Source organism: Macrotis lagotis, chromosome 4, assembly GCF_037893015.1.
Source record: "Macrotis lagotis isolate mMagLag1 chromosome 4, bilby.v1.9.chrom.fasta, whole genome shotgun sequence".
NCBI classification, from domain to species: Eukaryota; Metazoa; Chordata; class Mammalia; order Peramelemorphia; family Peramelidae; genus Macrotis; species Macrotis lagotis.
The window spans coordinates 154,507,072-154,527,598 of record NC_133661.1 but is presented as its reverse complement, the minus strand read 5'-3'; the positions used below and the strand labels follow the sequence as shown (position 1 = coordinate 154,527,598).

Sequence of the window (20,527 nt, the reverse complement as noted above, 5' to 3'; positions counted from 1 at the left end):
GGAAAACCAATCTAGCTACTCAAACAATCAAGGTCAGAGATATAGAGGGCCTGAATTCATGTAGTTGTGGTGTTGAGTGGGGAAAAGGAAAGGAATGTTGTGGAGGAATAATTTAGTAAGACTGAGATGGAAATGCGGGAGGGAGGGGGGTAAACATTAAGGATGATGTTCATGCTGTGAATCCCAAGAAGGATACTGGTACACACAACAGAAATGGGAAAATTTGAGGGACAGGTGAATTTAGGAGGTACAATTCCTTTTTTTGAGTATGTTGAAACTGAGAAGTCTAAGGGAGGACATCCAATTCAAAAAGCCTGGCAGGCAGCTACCTGAACCTGTAATTCAGAAGAAAGATTAAAAATAATTGTAAAGATTGGGGAATCATCTACATAGAGATGATGAGGTGAATAGATGAGCTCACCTAGGATGATGAATCACCTAGCACTCCTGAGAAAAATATTTGGATGGGTAAGAGAAGTCAGAGACAGCAGCATCACAAAAGCTAAGAATGCCAGTAACAACTACTGACATCTATATAGTCTATATAACATTAGAATTTATAGTGTACTCATACATGCTTTTATTTGAACCTTGAGCAATCTTGTAAAGGAATTACTATCCAAATGGTTGCAGCTCCATTTTACAGAAAAAGAAACTGGGACTCAGGAAAGATGAAGTATTTTGTCCAAGGTCACCCAGGTCTTTTTAATCCAACTCCAAAGTTCAGTCTACAATGCTGTGTCTTTATTCCCAAACAGGGAGCGACAATGAAAAGAAAAAGAACTATGGACCAATATCCCTAATTTTCTTGTATACCCACTGCCATTAATTACTTGGAATAATACTAGGAATATTAGCTAAAATAATTACAACTAAAACAAAGAGAATCAAGCACTGGCAAAGCCAAAGCAGTGTATTATATGTAATATACCAATAGAGAACCAGAGATATAAGAATTGGGATTTGATCTCAAAGTCCATTTAGTTTAAGTCTTACATTTTACAAATGAGAAAACTGAAAGGTTTAGGGAAATAAAGTGATTTGCCCAAGGTCAAAGAAATAATAATCAAGAGAGGTAGAGTTTGAGCCTTGTCCCTCTTTACCCAAGTCATTAATTATATATCAAGTAAAAAGACATCATACTCTAGGTGCCAGAGATACATACAAGATAAAAATGAAATATAGTGGTTTACGTGGAAAACCATGAGCATCAATAAGATAGCAGGACATAAAATATGGTATAGGTGAAAGAGGAATGGATTTTAAATCTAAAGACTTGGGTTCCAATCTCACCCCTATTACTTACTGCCTATGTGTGTGTCCATGGGCAACTGATTTTCCCAGTTTGAAGCCCCAGGATGCTTAACTGTGAAATAAAGAATTTGGACTAGGAAAACTTTAAAATCCTTTTTCCAGCTTTAAATCTATAAGATTCTATGTTCCCAAAATGTCTACAAAAATAATCTATATTGCTAATAAAAGATCAGAAAAAGAAATCCTATTTAAAATAAAACAAAATGCACTACACATCTAAGCATTAATTTATAAATTATAACTAAATAAATCTACAAATCATTTTGCACAGAAATAGTGAAAGTCAATGTTGATAAACCAAGTTACCATTAGAATACTATATGAAAAGTAAGCAAAATAAAATTCATGTCTTGAATCTCAAATTGATGAATAAGCTATATTGTATATAGGAAAGTCACATTATTAAAAAATTAGAAAAGAATTAAGACTTCTTTTGCTTACTATTTATGTTATGAATTTGTAAAGAACTGCAACAGGGGCAGCTAGGTGGCACAGTGGATAGAGCACGGGCCCTGAAGTCAGGAGTACCTGAGTTCAAATCTGACATCAGACACTTAATAATTAATTACCTAGCTGTGGCTTTGGGCAAGCCACTTAACCCTATTTGCCTCGCAAAAACAAACTGCAACAAATTACACAAAACAGACTTCTTCAATTGTATAAAAATAAAAGCTTTTGCATAAATAAGATAAATTGCATAAGAAATAAGATGAAGTAGGAAATCTTTATACTAAAAACCTCCAATTAAAATCTGAAAAGCAAAATCTATACTAAACTGTCACTAATTAACAAGATTAAGATTCATTTCCAAATAAATCTGATAAAAGAGAACAAAGAATGCTCAAAAGAACAAATTCTAGATAATTCGCAAAGTTTTTAAAATCATAACAAAGAATACAATTTAAAACAATTCCGAAGCCCTTAATTGGCTAAGATGGAAAAAAATAAATGATGATAGTAATTCAGTAGTTAATGTGAATTGTGAATTGAACCATCTGGGAAACAATGGACAATATGAAAGAAAAGATTCAAAACTGTTCATAACCACAATCCTACCATTGGGATTATACTACAGGGAAGTTAATAGATATAAGCTCCTTAAAGGAAGAAATTTTGTTGTTGTTGGTTTTTTCCATTTTTATCCCAGGCTTTTTTGCTCATAACCTTGCATGGATTAAGCACTTGATAAATGCTTAAGAGAATAGAAGATCTATTTGTACAAAACTATTCACAGTGGTCTGTTGGTAATAGAAAAAAAATAGAAACAGATTTTATTCAAGATAGAGTAAACTATAGCATATACACTGATAGAATGTTGCTGAACCATAAAAAAACAACTAATATAAAGAATTCAAAGATGTATGGGAATATTTGACTACATAACTAGTTACATAAATGGTAACCTTACAAAGCAACAAAACTCAAGATAAAAAACCTAGAGAATACTGATATTAAGTTATAAAGTATATAACTTTTAATAATAAATTTTTGTTCTAATCTTAAAGAAGAGACAGGAAGATTGATCATTATAATTTCTGATATTTATTATTATTGAATTATAATTCAATTTTAATTGTTTTGTTGTCATTATATGTTATCTTTTCTTTTACAAAATGAAAAATTTCCAAATGTTAAATTTGAATATATTACCAGTTGAAATCATGTGATTCTATTTAAGAGTTCCGTGATGTTGAATATAAGTGAGGAATTTAATTACTATTATTCTAGGGGGGGTCTAAATGTATCTGAAGAACATGTATCAATATTAAATACACTCACATATATACAATCAGTGTAATCCCATTAAAACTATTAAATTAAGATGACTTCAGGAGAGTTTATTCACTACAATGAAAATTTGAGAAGAGGCTACAAAATCCAATAGAAACATACCAGATTCTCCTGGTTTTTCTTTTCTCTATCTCCAGAGACTTTTAAACTTCAAGAAACTTATTTTCATGACAAGTTCACTGGGGCTACTACTTTTCATCAGTTATTTGCAAACTCTACTAATCAAGACATTCAGTGTGTTTCTGGGCCATGTAGAAATAGCTTAAGTATTCCCTTGTAGAGCAAGTCTTGTACCAGAACTCTCCAACATTGTGCATACTGTTGACACATTCAATTCAGCCTCTTTGGTGCAAGGACTACACTAGGAATGGGAAAAGCAAGACAAAAGGAAACCTGCAGGAATAGGAAGGGGAAGAAAGGGAACAAGAACTGATATAGTTCCTATGATGTGACAAACCTGGTGCTGGCTAAGTCCTTTACAAACATTATCTCCTTCAATCTTCATAATAACCCTAACAAAGTAACTTCTGTTATATACAACTGAGGAAACTGAAGCAAATAGAAGTTAAGTGTCTGGGGCTGGATTCACATGGCTATCAAATGTCTGGGGCTGATTTTGAATTCCAGGTCTTCTAAAGTCCAGGTTAGATGTTTTATCCACTATACCACCAGCTGCCAGTTGCCTCAATATATGACATTTATACAATTCCTTAAGGTTAACAAAGGAAATTCCTGAAAATAATTCTGCAAATATTCTGCAAGTATTTTGACTCTGTTTTACAAATAAGGACTCCAAGGCTCAATCAGGTTCAATGTGTGGTCCCACAGCCAGTAAATTGCCAAAGCAGGGACTAAAATCTCAGCCTTTCTTTTATCACAGCATCAGGCACCTTTCTAATGGGGAGAGAGTGGGGCACCAAGGGAGAAAAGCTATTATACAAACTAATAGGTAGATGATATAAATTAAAAGTTCAGTAGGGCAAAGTAACAATTTTATGAAATGAGAAGGAAAATGTCTCTTTTGACTTGTAGAGAGATGGGCAGAGGAAGCAACATCCAATCTGAGCCTTAAAAGAGGAGAAGAATTTCAAGAGGCAGAAATATATTGAAAAGAATGATTTCCAGGCAGAGAAAAAACAAAGTGAGAGGGTTTAGGACAGCATGTGATGGAAATGAGTGAAAGGAGGCTGTGAAAAACTGATGAGGGCTTGATTTTGCTGGAACTTCAATGCTAGGTTAAAGAGTTTGTATAACCAATGAGAAGTCACTGGAAGTTATTGTCAGGTCCATCTATGTCTTAAGGATATCATAATGGCAGCTAAGTAAAGAATAGATTAGAGAGAAAAAAAGTCTGAAAAGAAGACCAGATGAGAGGCTATTATAGTCTGGTGAAAATTAATGAGGACCTGGGGGCAGTTAGGTGGCGCAGTGGATAGAGCAACAGCCCTGGTGTCAGGAGTGCCTGAGTTCAAATCCGGCCTCAGACACTTAATAATTACCTAGCTGTGTGACCTTGGGCAAGCCACTTGACCCCATTTGCCTTGCAAAAACCTAAAGAAAATTAATGAGGACCTGAAGGACTAAGGAGGCATCAATGGCAGAGAACAGATGCAAGAGAAAATAATATTTGACAAGTGCATAGCTCTTTAAAGTTTAAAGACACTTTACACAAATGATCCCATTTCATCCTCTGAATGACTCTATGAGATAAACAGAGTAAGAATAATTATCCCATTTTATAGATAAGGAAATAGATTTACAGTCTACCCATAGGTAGAAAAGCTGGGGCCTAAATCCAGGCCCTCTGACTCTACAGTCAAGTATGTTCTTTTCACTAGCTGAATTTGAACTTCAGGTCTTCCAAACTCCAGGTTAGATGTTTTATCTGCTGTGCCACCAGCTTCCAGTTGCTTCGATGTATGACATTTATACAGTTCCTTAAGGTTAACAAAGGAAATTCTTGAAAATAATTTTGCAAATACTCTGCAAGTATTTTGACTCCGGTTTATAAATAAGGACACCAAGGCTCAATCAGGTTCAATGACTTGCATGTGGTCCCACAGCCAGGAAAGTGACACAAGCCTGGGTAACTGGGAGGAAGGTGGTATCATTGACCAAAATAGGGAAGTGTATTGGAGGAGCAAGTTTTAGGGGTGAGCTGGGGAACGAAATAAATTAGAAGGGCAAGAGGTATATCTCTAAGAAGCAACTGAAAATGGCGGAAGGTTGTGTGAAAGATACATCTATCTATTTGTAGAAATAATTTGTATAGAGGGCAAAGGAACAGAAGTCATCATGAAAGGACAGAATTCAGAGAATAGCAAGTTAAACTTTGGATTATACCAATATTTAGGAGGTACAAGGAGCAAGATGAATCAGTGAATGACCAAAATATTACAAAAGGGATTGACTGTCAACAGTCCAGATACCACACAAAGATCAAGATGAGAACACAGAAAAAGATCATTGGTGTTTAAAATTAAGAAGTCATTAGTGTCCTAGGCAAGAGCATTTCCTTTAGCTTATCTGAGTTAAAAGTCAGATTTCAAGAGCCTGAATAAAAAAGTGGTAAGGAATTATAGGTAACAACTATAAACTCTTTCTACAAGTTTTAAGTTTATAGGGGGCAAGGAATATAGGTAAAAAGTACATGCATGAATTTTTAATGAGAAATTCTCTTTTTTTAAAATCTACTATATCAAAATGGGGGGAGAGATGGAAAGAGTCCACTAAAGACAAGCTATGAACATTATTTGATATCCTTTAAAGAGCTATTTTCTCTCCAATTTTCAAGGGAATTGAAAAGGGAATTCTGATCCAAGCCTAGTTAAGTCCTCTCTGCTGGTTTCTGCACAGCTCTGAAGCCTAAGATCAGATGATCAGCTTGGGATATATCCACAGAAAGGAAAAAGCCAAAAAAATCTAGGTTGAGCTCTTATGCCAATGGTACTATTAAGTACAGAGGGCCATTTTCTGTATTTGTGATAGTCTGCACAAACATCTCTATTCAATTGCTGAGATGAGTCATGAAGGTGGGCACAGAGAGAAGGTAGAGAGTTCAGTGATCAAGAGAATGATTGGCACACTGCACCCCAACTGCAAATGGGTTTTTTTCAGCCAACAATATAACTCACTCTCTTAGACTATACCCCAAACTCTACCACAAACCTTTTTTCCAACCCCAATTTGAACTTTTTGCTTCAAGTTTTCTACATCTCTCTTTAAAATATATAGTTTAAAAGCAGGATAATACTAATCCACTGGCAAAGGAAGGCAATAAGCATTTGTTAAGTGTTTGCTGTATGCCAAACACTGTGTTCTACACATTATTTGAAAGCTTACACAGAGTCAAGAGTTCAGTGGTGGAAATATAAACAGAAAAATTCAAATTCTAACTGGGGGAGTCAATATATACAAAAGAATTCAGGTTACAGGGACATGGAAGGACCAAGGATCCTCCAATAAACCACAGACCAATCCTTATGAAAGCCGAGCACCATCCATTCCACTCCCTGCAGCCAAGTCAACATCTACCGAGGTCCAGAAGCCCATTCCCACGACTGTGGAAGAGACCAAGAAAATTGCCTTTCAATGTGCATACAATGTTAACTGAGCAGAAAGAGCAAATCCACAGCGAGGGTTTACAAAATAATCCAAGTGTGAGTCAGTATAAACCTGTCCTTGAGGAAAGACAGACCAGACATATACCATGGCACCAATAGACTATCTCTGCCTTATGTGGCCAAGGGCCAAAGTTGGAAGGGATCATCAGAAAGTATAGGGCATAAGGGTTTATTAAAAATAAGAAAAAGGGGGGGATAAATATATAGAAACATCACCATTGCAATCACCTTGCAATTCATTACAATGTATGTAAATCATTTCAAACTTTTTTTTATATGAAACTAAAATATTTTTTAAGTCCCAGGGACTTTTTTTTAGGGGGCCTTTGAGGTCAAACCATATTCATGATATTAGGATGTTATTGACCCAATAAAATACTCCTCTTTTTTTTTCTAATTACATAGTTGTGAGAGGTCAAATTTTCTTTATATACTTCAATCAAAATGACATTTCCCAACAGCTGTCTTCCATTAAGACATTTGAAAAGGCCCACACACAAAATGTAAACTGATACCACTCTCACTAATTTTAATAGTTATTTTTCATACTATTCATGTAAATATTTAAAGGGCTTATCATTAAATGAGTTAATGTTTTAAAGTTTTATCAGTTTTAATTTATATTGTGGTAAATATTAATAATATATAAACGTGAGTGATTTTGTGGGTTTATTTTATAACCTGAAACTTTGCTGAAATTGTTATTGCTTCAATTAACTTTTTAGTTAATTCTTTATGATTCTCTAAGTAAACCATTCTATCATATGCAAAAATGATAACTTTATTTCCTCATTTGTTTAATCCTTCAATTTCTTTTTCATGTCTTATTGTTACAGCTAGCATTTGTGGTACATTATTGAATAACAAGGGTAAAAATGGACATCCATGGTTCATCTCTGATCTTATTAGGAGGACTTCTAGATAATCCCCATTTGAGGTAATAATGTTTGCTTTTGGTTTTGACCTTTACTTGTTATTTTTAAGGAAAGCTCCTTTTATTCCTGTTTAACAGGAATAGGTATTGTATTTTGTCAAAACTCTTTTCTGCATCTGCTGAAATAATCCTAATTTTGGTTTTTCTTAATATCATGAATTATGCTTATAGTTTTCCTACTACTGAATCAGCCTTGCTCTGCTGGTTTAAATCCAACCAGTTCATAGTGCATAATCTTTATGATATATTGCTATAATCTTTTTGCTTGTTTTAATTTTTTTTGGCAACAACTGATACTTTAGGGAAATTGATCTATAGTTTATTTTTGTTTTGACTTCCAGATTTAGGTATCAAAACTATAATTGGGTCATAGAAGGAATTTGATATGACCCCTTTGCCTATATTTTCAAACAGTTTATAGAATATTGGAATTATTCTTTTAAATGTTTTGAAGAATTTGTAAATCCATCTGATCCTGGAATAGTTTTTTTTTAAAGAGATCATTTATGGCTTCTTCAATTTCTTTCTCTAAGATAAATGTACAGGTTTTGTTTTTCTTGTGTTCTTCATTAGGGAGTGGGGGACAAGAGGGTTGAGAAGATGGAAAAGGGTCAATTAAAACAAAATATTAAATTTATATGTTTTTTAGCATTTTATTTTCTGTTGATTGAGAATTTATTTCGGTAAATATTCATCCATTTCATTTAGATTGTTGGTTTTATTGGCAGAATTGCATTTATTTCCTCTGCATTTGGTTGTAAATACACTTTTTTTTTCATTTTGATACTGGTAATTTGGTAATTCTTTTTTTAACTGAAATCAGTAAACAGTCTATTTTCGTGGGTTTTTTAAAAACAGCTCTGAGTTTTATTTCTTAGTTCAATGTAATTTCTTAAACTTTCTTTTGTTAATCTCTCCTTTGATTTTTTGAGGTTCTATTTTGGTATTTAATTGGGGGTTTTAATGTTGTTTTTTTTAGTTGCATGTCCAATTCACCAATCTGTTCTCTCTCTTTTATCATTGAAAGTATTTAGATATAAAATTTCCTTTAAGTACTGCTTTGATTGTATTCCACAAATTTTGGTATATTGTCTCAATATGGTCATTATCTTTAATGAAATTATGGGTTGTTTCTATGAATTGTTCTTTGATCCATCCATTCTTCAGGTTTAAGTTAATTTCCAATGTATTTTTAATTTATGCTTCAAAGAATCTTTTTTGAATATAATTTTTATGGCATATGGTCATAAAAAAGATGCATTGAATATTTCTGCTTTCCTATGTATATGAGTAATTTTTATGAAGGTGCCGTGCCTTTCTCTTCCCATTCAATTTTCTCTAGAGGTGTACATTATCTACTTTCTAAAATCCTATTTATTTTCTTAACTTTTTTTCTTGTATATTTTATGCTTGGAGTTATATTGATCTAAAAAGGAATAAATAGAGGTCCTCTATTCCTGTAGTTTACTATTTCTTCCTATAACTCATTTAACTTCCTTTAATTAAACGCTATGCTGTTTGATACAAATTTGTTCCGTTATTTATATCAGTTTGTTGTCTTTACCTTTTAGTAAAATGTAGTTTTCCTATTTATCTTTTTTTTAGGACTTTTTTGCAAGGCAATGGGGGTTACGTGGCTTGACCAAAGATTAAGTGTCAGAGGCTGGATTTGAAGTCCTGACTGCAGGGCCCCCTAGCCGCCCCGTCCTATTTACCGTTAATTATGCCTACTTTTGTCTTTGCCACCCCTGCATTTTCCTACTTCGGTGGACTGCGCTTCGGACTAATTCTGCGCCTTTTCCCCTCCGATGTAGCCGTGAGCAGCATCCCGGCGGGACGGCCGCCGGCGCCCCGGCTGAGCGCACGCTTTGCTCCCCGAGACCCGCTCAGCTCGTCCCACCGCAGCCGCCACCGCGCCCCTCTCGGAGCGGCCCTCCCTGCGGCTTCCCCCTCGCCAGGTGGCGGGTCTGGTCTCTACCCGCCTGGGCGGGCTGCGCCGTGCGCGGCAGCCACGGGGCCGCCCCTCGCAGCGGCGCTTCTCGGGGCGCCCCGGCGTCGCCGCGGCCTCCGTCGCCCCGGTGTCTCCGCGGAAGGAGGTCCCGAAGCAGCGGGGCCGGGCCCGGGCTCCCGGCTGGCCGCCCCCTCGGGCCCGGGCGGGCTCCTGCCTGGGCAGCGGGCCCGCGAGGCCGCAGCCGGGGCCGGCGGAGCGGGGTGCTCGGGCGGGCGCCCCCGGCCCCGCGGCCCATCATGGCGCCCCTCTCCCCGCCCCGGCCCCGCACTCACTCGGCCGAGCTGGTGCCGTTGACGGTGGAGCCGTCCGGGGTCGGGTTGAGCTGGATGGGCACCGGCTTCTTCTTGGGCATGGTGGCCGCCGCTCCGCCTGCGCCTGGCCCGCTGGGAGGCGGCGGGGGCTTCCCCGGGGAAGGGCGCTGCGAGCCCGCGCGGGGATCCCCCACCCCCGCCCGGCTTCGGCCCGGCCGCTGCGGCGCTCGGAAGGGCTCGCCCGGCGGCGGGCAGGCTCGGCGGCCGGAGGACCGTCCCGCCTGTGGGCGCCGCGCGTCGGCCGGGGCGGGGGAGCCGTCCCCGCTCCTCGGCCCAGCTTTCTCTTTTTGTGCTCCCCCCCCAGCCCCGCCGACCCCTCCCATCCTGGCTTCGCCGGCAGCCAATGAGGAGAAGCCATCCCGGGCAGATGACGCGGAAACGCGTCACGGAGGCGGCGCACGTGGGGCCTCCGGGCCGGGGCTGGAAGCGGCGCCCCCTGCTGCCGGCGTGGCTCCCACGCAGCCGCAGGGAGGGCCGCCCGCCGCTCCGCCTCGTCCTCGGGGCCGTTTCTGGGGCCGGGAGGCCTCGCGTTTCTGGACCCGGCCGGAGGGCCCCCGATGGCGGGGCGGGCAAAGCCGGGGCCTCGCTCGACCCTTTGCCGAGACTCCGAGCCGCGTTGCTGGAAGCCCCACAAGAAGGGAAATGAGGCCCCGGAAGGGGAGCTGAGCTCCAGTCAGACTCGCTACAGGCTCTGTGCCTTCAGGAACGTCCGGACCTTTCTGGTTCTCCAGCTCCAAAGCGAAGGTGCTGGGCCAGATGGCCCCGGAACCGGCCTACCGCCCCTGAGCTACAGACTGGATGAAATCCTAATAATTTCCCTGGGCCGAAGGGGCCTTGAAAAGACCTCAGTGCACTACCTTGTTTCACAGGTGGCAAAAACAGTGGCTTTTTGTAACTAGACATAAACATTAGGATTTAACTACATTCCATAGCCTCACTGAAAGGATCCGTGGTTGAGTCCCAGCAGCAGACTGAACACAAAGCCTGCTACGCTTATCATCCTGTTTCCACATGATTTTTATCTCATCTTCCGCATTCTGGATTTTGAAAGTTTTTTTTTTGTTTCACAAAGATTATTTTGGATCTGACAACATGTAGTAGATATTTTACTCCCCCCCCCAAAAAAAAACATATCTTTAACCCACCCCTGTTTCAGGACTGCAGCTTGATCTGTACCTAAATAGCACTTTAGGATTTGCAAAAATAGCATCCTCTCCATGTAAGGGGGATGGTGCAATAGTTATTCCCAGTTTGCAGATCTTGGGATAAAAGATTTAAAAGTGGAAAGGACCTTAGAGGACATCCATTCTAAATCCCTCCTTTTCCATAACAGGGAGATAAGGCCTAGAAAAATGAATTTAATATGCCAGTCCTCTTCATTTCAGCACTCTTTCCATGCATCATGCTAGGGTGGGAACTAAAACTCAAAAACTTCATTAGGAATTCAGTCCACAGGGTCAGCTAGGTGGCCCGGTGGATAGAGCACCGGCCCTGGAGTCAGGAGGACCTGAGTTCAAATCTGACCTCAGACACTTAATAATTACCAGTTTCAAACCCAGGTTTCCTGACTCCCAAGTTTAACACTTTCCACTGTTCCACATTGTTTCTCAACATTATCCCCACTCTTGATTTGCATGACTTGATGCTGAGTGAGATGAGCAGAGCCAGAAGAACATTGAACACCCTAACAGCAACATGTGGGTGATGATCAACCTTGATGGACTTGCTCATTCCATCAGTGCAATAACCAGGAACAATTTTGGGCTGTCTGCAATTGAGAACACCATCTGTATCCAGATAAAGAGCCATGGAGATTGAACAAATTTCAAGGACTATTCCCTTTAATTTAGAAAAAAAACAGGCATCTTACTGTCTGATCTTGTTATCTCTTATACTTTTTGTTTCTTCCTTAAGGATGTGATTTCTCTCTTATCACACTCAATTTGGACCAATGTATAACATTGAAACAAAATAAAGATTGACAGATTGCTTTCCATGGTGGGGGGGGGGAGTAAGATGGGGGGACTGTAAAACTCAAATGAAATATTTTTTTTTAGGTTTTTGCAAGGCAAATGGGGTTAAGTGGCTTGCCCAAGGCCACACAGCTAGGTAATTATTAAGTGTCTGAGACCAGATTTGAACCCATGTACTCCTGACTCCAGGGCCAATGCTTTATCCACTGCGCCACCTAGCCACCCTTTCAAATAAAATCTTTAAAAAAAACATTACTCCCCCTCTTGAATTGACTGGGGGTACAATTTTTCTCTTTTCACACCTCAGACTCAATGAAGTTCTGTTGCCAATAAAATCAAGAGCTAGTAGTTTAAATCATTGAGGAAGACTGGCATAAGCAGGTTCCCTCAAATGATTCAAGGACGCATAGTTTTTTGTTGTTTTTTCCCAGGGTCACACAGTTAGTATCAAGCATCTGAAGCTGAATTTGAACTGGGGTCTTCTTAATTCCAGGACCAGTGTTCCATCCACTGCTGCCTAGCTGCCCTGACTCATAGAATTTTAAGGATGCAAAGGAACCAAAGAGATCATTTAGTCCAACTCCTGAATTTTACAGATATGGCATCTATTTATTGGTATAATATAAAGCAATAAAGGAAGGATTCCTTGTCCCTGAAGATGAGCTTGTTCTGTAGTTCATAAACCAGGATAGAACTCCTGTTGAAATTTAAAAACTGGTATTACTAAGCATTTTAATGGAAAAAACTACATATGTTATTGTCCACAATTTAGTAGAGAAATTTAGGACTGAAATTCTTTTGCCAGATAGAGGATTTACTTTTTTTTAAGAGACAGAAACTTGGGATTCAAAATGCAGAGATGATAAACAGTAAAAGTGGGACAACTAGGTAGCACAGTGGATAAAGCACCGGCCCTGGAGTCAGGAGGACCTGAGTTCAAGTCCAGCCTCAGACTCTTAATTAAATACCTCACTGTGTGATCTCAGACAAGTCACTTAACCTCATTGCCTTAAAATAAATTTATAAAAAATTAAAAAGAAAGCACTCTAAATATTTTACATTTATTCCCGCTATTATTCAATGCCCTCTCCATAGAGTTAATTTCTTCAAATCAAAATGTTTAATGTAAAGGAAAGCTCTAAATGTTTTCCTTATAATGTATGCAAACATGAGTAAATATTACCCCCATCAAAATGTGTAAAATATTAACATGCTAAAATAGATACATTTAAACTTGCACTACTTGCAAAGAAGAGACATCTATTTCCTAGGTTCTCAATTCTTGACATTCCCATAGCAATGAAACCACTGAGTTATTTTGGGAGTCACTTTAATTACCAGTTATATTTCATTTAAGGGAAGAGTTGCCTCAATTTAGTGGTGATGATGGGATTTCAATAAGTCTCTGCAGATGCAGTCTCAAGTTAGACAGGATGTCAGATCTGGTATCTATTTTTGGAGAGGGTGGGGGTGGAAGTCAGGAATTTGTCCTGAGAGGGTCTGGCAATAAAAAAAGTAAGGCATTCACTTTTTGCCCTTGTGTAACCACAAACTCCAAAAAAGACAAGATGTTTTCAGGACAGATCAGCTTCTCAAAGGAAATTATGGAAAAGGATGTCAGCTTCCTTCAGAAACTCAGAGAATAACATTCATTCTCAATGTTGCACAAAGATGAAGCAAGGCTTCTTTTTGCTTAAGGAATTAGAACCCATTCCTTCATTGTTATTTTCAGACTTTTACTTGGAATGGAAAATATAGCACTCTGATGTTTTTCCTGTGAAGGGCATTGAAAATTCTTACAAACATGAAGTGGAAATAATTTAAGTTTAAAACACAGTGAGCTGTTCCCTATAATTAGAGCTTGTGGAATTGAAGCAATAGACCTGTCTTGTAGCCTGTACCTCATCTTTTTGAGTTTTCACTCTCTTAGTGCCTCAGTGATTCAATAAGCTTTCCCAAGAGAAGAATGTTACCTCCATATGGCTATTGTGCACAAGGCCTCTAACATTGCTTTTATTTATTTATTTTGCAAGGCAAAGGGGTTAAGTGGCTTGCCCAAGGCCACACAACTAGGTAATTATTAAGTGTCTGAAGTCAGATTTGAACTCAGGGCTTCCTGACTCCAGGGCCAGTGCTCTATCCACTGAGCCACCTAGCTGCCCCTCTAAAATTTCAGTGGATAACAATTTAACCCTCCTCCTATTGAGGAGGGATAGGTGTCCCTTCAACTGATTTGCCAGCTGTGTTTTAGCATTTTGCAGTTATCCAACTGCCAGATGATTCTAACCTTGAGTTGGCAATCCAACAGGTACCTTAGTGATCTTCTAGTCCAGTTCCCTCAGGTTACAGATGAAAGAACTGAGACCCCAAAGGTGAAGTGACTTGCTCTTATCTCATCTAGGGCTCCTCCCATCCTAGCGCACTGCTCCCAGTAAACTAACTTAATTGACAGGTATATTTAGTTTTTGTCAACTGGTAGGTGACTTTAGCTGTGAAGTTTTCAAGTATAACTTGTATTTTTTTCACTAATATTTGAATAGAACCTTAGGGTTTTGCATAAGTTATCCATGTTATATAATGTAGCACATGTTATAGTGTATATATATATATATATATATATATATACATATATATATAAAATCTCTAATAATAAAATGTTTCCATAATTTTTAAATATTCTCAAAGATTTCAGGGAAGATTTGAAGGATTTGCATGAACTGATGCTGAGCAAGATGAGCAGAACCAGAAGAATATTGTATACCCTAACAGCAACATGGGGGTGATGATCAACCTTATGGACTTTCTCATTCCATCAGTGTGACAATCAGGGACAATTTTGGGATAGCTGGGATGGAGAATGCCATCTGTATCTAGAGAAAGAATTGTGGACTTTTGAACAAAGACCTTTAAGTTTTTTTAAATGTTATCTTCTTAAATAATCCTGCTATATCTCATACTTTATGTTTCCTCCTTAAAGATATGATTTCTCTCTCATCACATTCAATTTAGATCACTGCATACCATGGAAACAATGTAAAGACAAACTACTTTCTGTGCGGGGTGAAGGGAGGGAATCAAGATTAGGGGGGAAAATTGTAAAATTCGAAATAAATAAAATCTTTCAAAAAAAGATTCCCAAAGAACTTCATAAATGATAATAACTCTTTTAACCTTCATAATACCCATGTTGTGAAGAACAGATAGGCATGAACAGAGATAGATACTATTATAACTATTTGACAGATTAGGAAACTGAAGCTAAAAAGATAAGTAACTTTTCCATGGTCAGATCATTGGTAAACATCAGGGCATAGATTGAAAAGTATATATTGTTCAAGGTATTGGGATTAAATGACAAAAACAAAACAAACTAAAATCAGCCCCTTACTTCAAGGAACTTAGTATAATGGGGAGATAAAATATATACACAAATAGAACATATAAACCAACAATTAATGGAATCAGAAAAGATCTGACATAGGAAATGAGACTGAAGGTTTACTTTATGGGAGATAGAATGCTAATTTCTGGGGAAAATAGGTCACTTTGACCAGAACTCAAATGTATAAAGGCAGTACTATTTTTCATTTGATTTTTCAAACAATTTTGGGAATTAGGTAATACAAATACTATGATTTTCCCCATTTGACAGACTAGAAAACTAAGACTCATAGGTGTTAAATGTGTTGCTCAAAGTCAAAAAGGTTAGTTTAATGGAGAGTGGAAAAGCCCAGATGCCAACTCAGGTCTATTGAATCTAAATCTATACAAAGTTGGTCTGCTTTCCTCAAGGAGATCTTTACCCACTACATTTCTTCCAAATGATTTTGCTTAAGCACAGTTCTGACCATATCACTCCTCTATTCTCAATTCTGGTGGATCCCAATTATCTCAGGATCAAATATAAATTCCTCTGTTTAACTTAAACCCTTTCACAGTCTGGCCCCAATCTGTCTTTCATGCCTCACTGTATGTTATGCCCTCTTCAATGTAGCCAAACTAACTTTTTCTCTGTTCTTCACACATAACATTCCATCTGTATTCTCACCTTTACACAAACTTTCTACTGTCCTGGATTCTATCCTTTCTCTACTTTTGCCTCACGAAATTCCCCTCTTTCTTTGAAACAGCTTAAGCACCACCTTCTACATTCAGGAGTTTTTAACCTGGAGTTCTTAAATTTTGTAAAAAAATTTTTGAATAACTGTATATCTGTATAATTGGTTTACTTGTAATTCCATATGTTATATTTTATGCTTCTAAAAATATCATATTGAAAAGGGGTCCATGGGCTTCATCAGACTGCTAATGGAATCCATGCTACAAAATGAGTTAAGAACTTTCATTCTTACATAAAATATAACTGGTAAAAAAAAATCATTTACATAAAAAAGAACTCCTACATAAAGCCTTTTCAGATCCTCTCAGTTCATAGTATTTTCCTCCAACTACCTTATATTTAACTACTTTGTATTTCTATGCAATTATTCTCTTTCTGCTTATTCTGTCAATTCTTACTTACCCTTGCAATCTCCTCCATGAGAATATAAAGGTTCTTGAGAAAGGGAATTGTTTCCTTCATTGAAATAATATTCCTATAACTTTGCATAGAGCCAGCCATATAGTAGGTAAATACTTTACTGATTAGTAAATATTTTATTATTTGATTCATCCTGCTGCATGGTTCTTAAAAATATTAATTAATAATAATAGTGATAGAATATCAATGTTTTCTCTTGACCTGGTAGACTTAATCCTGGGCATTTTGGCTCCTAGGAAAGTCCCTTCCTTCTCTTCATCTAACTTTTGTCTTTCAATCCTGCCAATGATCAGGAGTGGAAATATACACACTGGATAATAATATTTTAGTATATGGAACAGCACAAATAATTCTTTGAGAAATCAACTTCATGAAAAAGAAAGATAAACTAGGATATGATGAATGAATTTTCTTGAGCTGTGAGAGCTCTGGGCCAAATTCATCAACTGATATACCCTTGTTTACCTCAGAATTCCTTGAACAACAGTAAAAAATGAAAACATCCAATAACAACTCACATATCCTTGGCTCAATTCACTATAGAATTTCCCCTCAGCATCTTGTACTTGTTCCTCACTTCCTCTATAAACTTGTGAAAACTGTTGGGGGGGGGGGGGTTCAGGAATTTTTTTTTGGTTACTTTTTTAATCATAGTACTATAGAAATGCCAAGAATTAAAAGAATCTTCATTTCACAGACTTTCAGAATCTTAGGCTCCAAAGGAGTCTTAGAGATCCTCTAAGTCTTTCTAATAAAGCAGTGAAGGATCACAAATGACCATCTAGTTCAACTTGTACCATAAGAACCATGTCTAATGATTACTGATATTTCTAAAATCTTAAAGCTTGCAAAATGATTTACATACATTATCTAATTTGAACCTCACAATAGTCTCTATGACAAATGGGGAAACTGAGGCTGTGAGGGGTTAATGACTTACCCATGATCACATGACTAGTATCAGTGGTGGGATTTGAACCTGAGTTTTCCTGACTCAAGGTGTAGCATTCTACTAGTTCCCATCATTTCAATTCATTGACAAGTCTGTAGTAAGTTGGACTGAACCATCATAAAGAATGACTACTTCAGATTTTCTGCACTCATTTTCTGCATGTTGACAGCATGTGAGTCATGACTGGTTTTTTAAGTGGTGATAGAATCCTATCAAGAGTCAGTCATTTGGGTTCTGATACATGACAAAAATTTAAGTGTTCTAAAGTAACCTGTCCTCTGTGTGTGTTTGTGTGTTGTGTGTGTGTGTGTGTGTGTGTGTGTGTGTGGTTTTTTTTGTTTGTTTTTGGTTTATCTTTTATTTTATTTATTTTTTCCAATTACATGCAAAGGTAGTTTTCAACATTCATCCATTTGCAAGCTTATGAGTTTCACATTTTTTCTACCACTCTTCCTTCCTTCCCTTTCCTCTCCTCATGGTAGTGAACAATTTGGTATACATTGTACATGTACAATTGAGTTTAACCTATTTCCATATTAATCATGTTGTGAAAGAGGAATTAGAACCAAGAGGGGAAAAACATGAGAAAGAAGAAAAAATAATAGAAATTTTAAAAGGTGGCCATAGTAAACTGTATTCTACATTCAAATGCCATAGTTTTGGGGGTTTTTCCCCTGGATGTGGATAACATTTTCCATAGCAGGTCTCAGGATTGTCCTTGATCACTGAAGTGTTGAGAGAAGCTGTGTCCAATATAGTTAATCTGTCTCACAATGTTGCCATTAATGTGTACGAGGTTCTCCTGGTTCACTCAGCATCCGTTTATGCAAGTCTTTTTCCAGGCTTTTCTAAAATCTAACTATGATTTCTTATAGAACAATAGTATTCCATAACATTCATATACCATAACTTTAGTCTAAAAGGTCAAAAGGTGAGATCAGAAAGTTTAAGATTTAAGGATAGCAACGGAGGCAAGGCAAATGGAATATAAAGAAGGAAGGAATGGTGGGCTTGATCAAAACAGACTTTGGCAGTGTATAGTGGGGAGAACAAGCCTTTTTATAGGGTATGGAATACAGGAGGCAGGAAAATATGATTTCTATAGGCACTGAGAGCCATTTGGAGTCTCCATGGAGGATGTGTTTTTTGGGGGGTCACCAAGTGAGATTGGGAGTTGTTTGGAGTTTCTATGGAGTTTGGAGATTAGGATTCATTTTCTTAGGAAGGGACAATCAACCAAGATCAACTAGGCAAGAGTGAAACACAGGTCTAGATCCAACACAGTCATTCCCCAGTTGATGGACATTCTCTTGATTTTCAATTCTTTACTACTATACAAAGAGCTACTATAAATATTTTGTACATGTGGGTATTTTTTACTTTTTAAAGATCTCTTTGGGATATAGATATATTATTGTTATTGCTGGATCAAAGGGTATGCACAGTTTTATTGTCCTTTGAGTATAGTTACAAATTGCTCACCAGAGTAGTTGGATCAATTCACAACTTCACCAACAATGCATATTGTCCCAGTTTTCCCACATCCTCTCCAACATTGAAAATTTTCTTTTTTGTCATTTTAACAAATCTGATAGGTGTGAGGTAGTACCTCAGAGTTGTTTTAATTTACATTTCTCTAAACAATAATGATTTGGACCACTTTTTTATATGACTATAGATAGCTTTAATTTCTCCATCTGAAGACAATCTGTTCATATCCTTTCACCATTTATCAACTGGGGAATGATTTGTACTCTTATAAATTTGACTCACATTGACTTACATTTTTGAAATGAGTCCTTTATCACAAACACTAGCTTTGAAAATTGTTTCCTATCTTTCTGCATTCCTTCTAATATTGGCTGCATTGGTTTTATTTGTACAAAAAAAATCTTTTTAATTCAGTGTAGTCAAAAATCATCCATTTTGCAATTTATAATGTTCTCTGTCTCTTGTTTGGTCATAAACTTCTTCCCTTTCCATGGATCTGATAGACTATTCCTTTTTCTATTAATTGCCCTATGGGCAATTGACATTTTCCCAACTGTTTAAATCTGACTTTATTTGTGTCAAAAGTGTTTTGTAATTGTACTCATAAAGTTTCTGGAAGGTAGATTCTCAAGTATTTTAAGTTGTCTACATTTGCTTTAAATGAAATTTCTCATTCTATCTATCTCTTGCTGTTGAGTTTTGTTGGTCATATATAGAAATGCTGATGATTATGTCTTTTTTAAATATTCCCCTACTTTGCTAAAGTTGTTTCAAGTAGTTTTTTTAGTTGATTTTCTAAGATTCTCAGAGTATACCATCATATCATCTGCAAAGAGTGAGAGTTTTATTTTCTCATTGCCTATTCTAATTCCTTCAATTTCTTTTTCTTCTTTTATTGCTAACTCTAACATTTCTACTACAATGTTTAATAATAGTAGTGATAATGGATGTCCTTGATCACTTGATCTTCTTGAAAATGCTGCTAGTTTATTTGCATTACATATAAAGCTTGCTGATGGTTTTAGATAGATACTGCTTATCAATTTAAGGAAAACTTAATTTAGTCTTATGCTTTCTAGTGTTTTTAATGGGAATGAGTGTTGTATTTTTTCAAAGGCTTTTTCATTAACTATTGAGTTAATGATATGATTTCTGTTAATTTTGTCATTTATATAGTGAACTGTGCTGATTGTTTTCCTTAATATTGAACCATCCCTGCATACCTGATATAAATCCTACCTGACCATAGTGTTTTTTGGGTTTTTTTTTTAGATTTTTGCAAGGCAAATGGGGTTAAGTGGCTTGCCCAAGGCCACACAGCTAGGTAATTATTAAGTGTGTGAGACCGGATTTGAACCCAGGTACTCCTGACTCCAAGGCCGGTGCTTTATCCACTACGCCACCTAGACGCCCCATAGCGTTTTATCCTAATAATAATTTTCTTTAATCTCTTTGCTGCTATATTAATTAGGGAGATTGATCTATAATTGTCTTCTTGTTTAGGTAACAGCACCATGTTGGTGTCATAAAAGAACTCCATCTGTTTTTTCCATTAGTTTATATAGAATTGGAATTAATTGTTCTTTA

At 37.4% G+C, this 20,527-nt stretch overlaps 1 protein-coding gene across 1 annotated transcript in view; it reads right to left on the bottom strand.

Moving 5' to 3' along the window:
• MAP2K1 (mitogen-activated protein kinase kinase 1) overlaps positions 1–10,142 on the bottom strand; it is a 101,443-nt gene extending 91,301 nt beyond the window's left edge. Inside the window, exon 1 of the mRNA XM_074234443.1 lies at positions 9,946–10,142. Coding sequence (XP_074090544.1) covers positions 9,946–10,025 — 80 coding nt within the window. The 5' untranslated portion in view covers positions 10,026–10,142. The remainder of the gene's footprint in view (positions 1–9,945) is intronic.
• Positions 10,143–20,527: the final 10,385 nt, after the last annotated feature.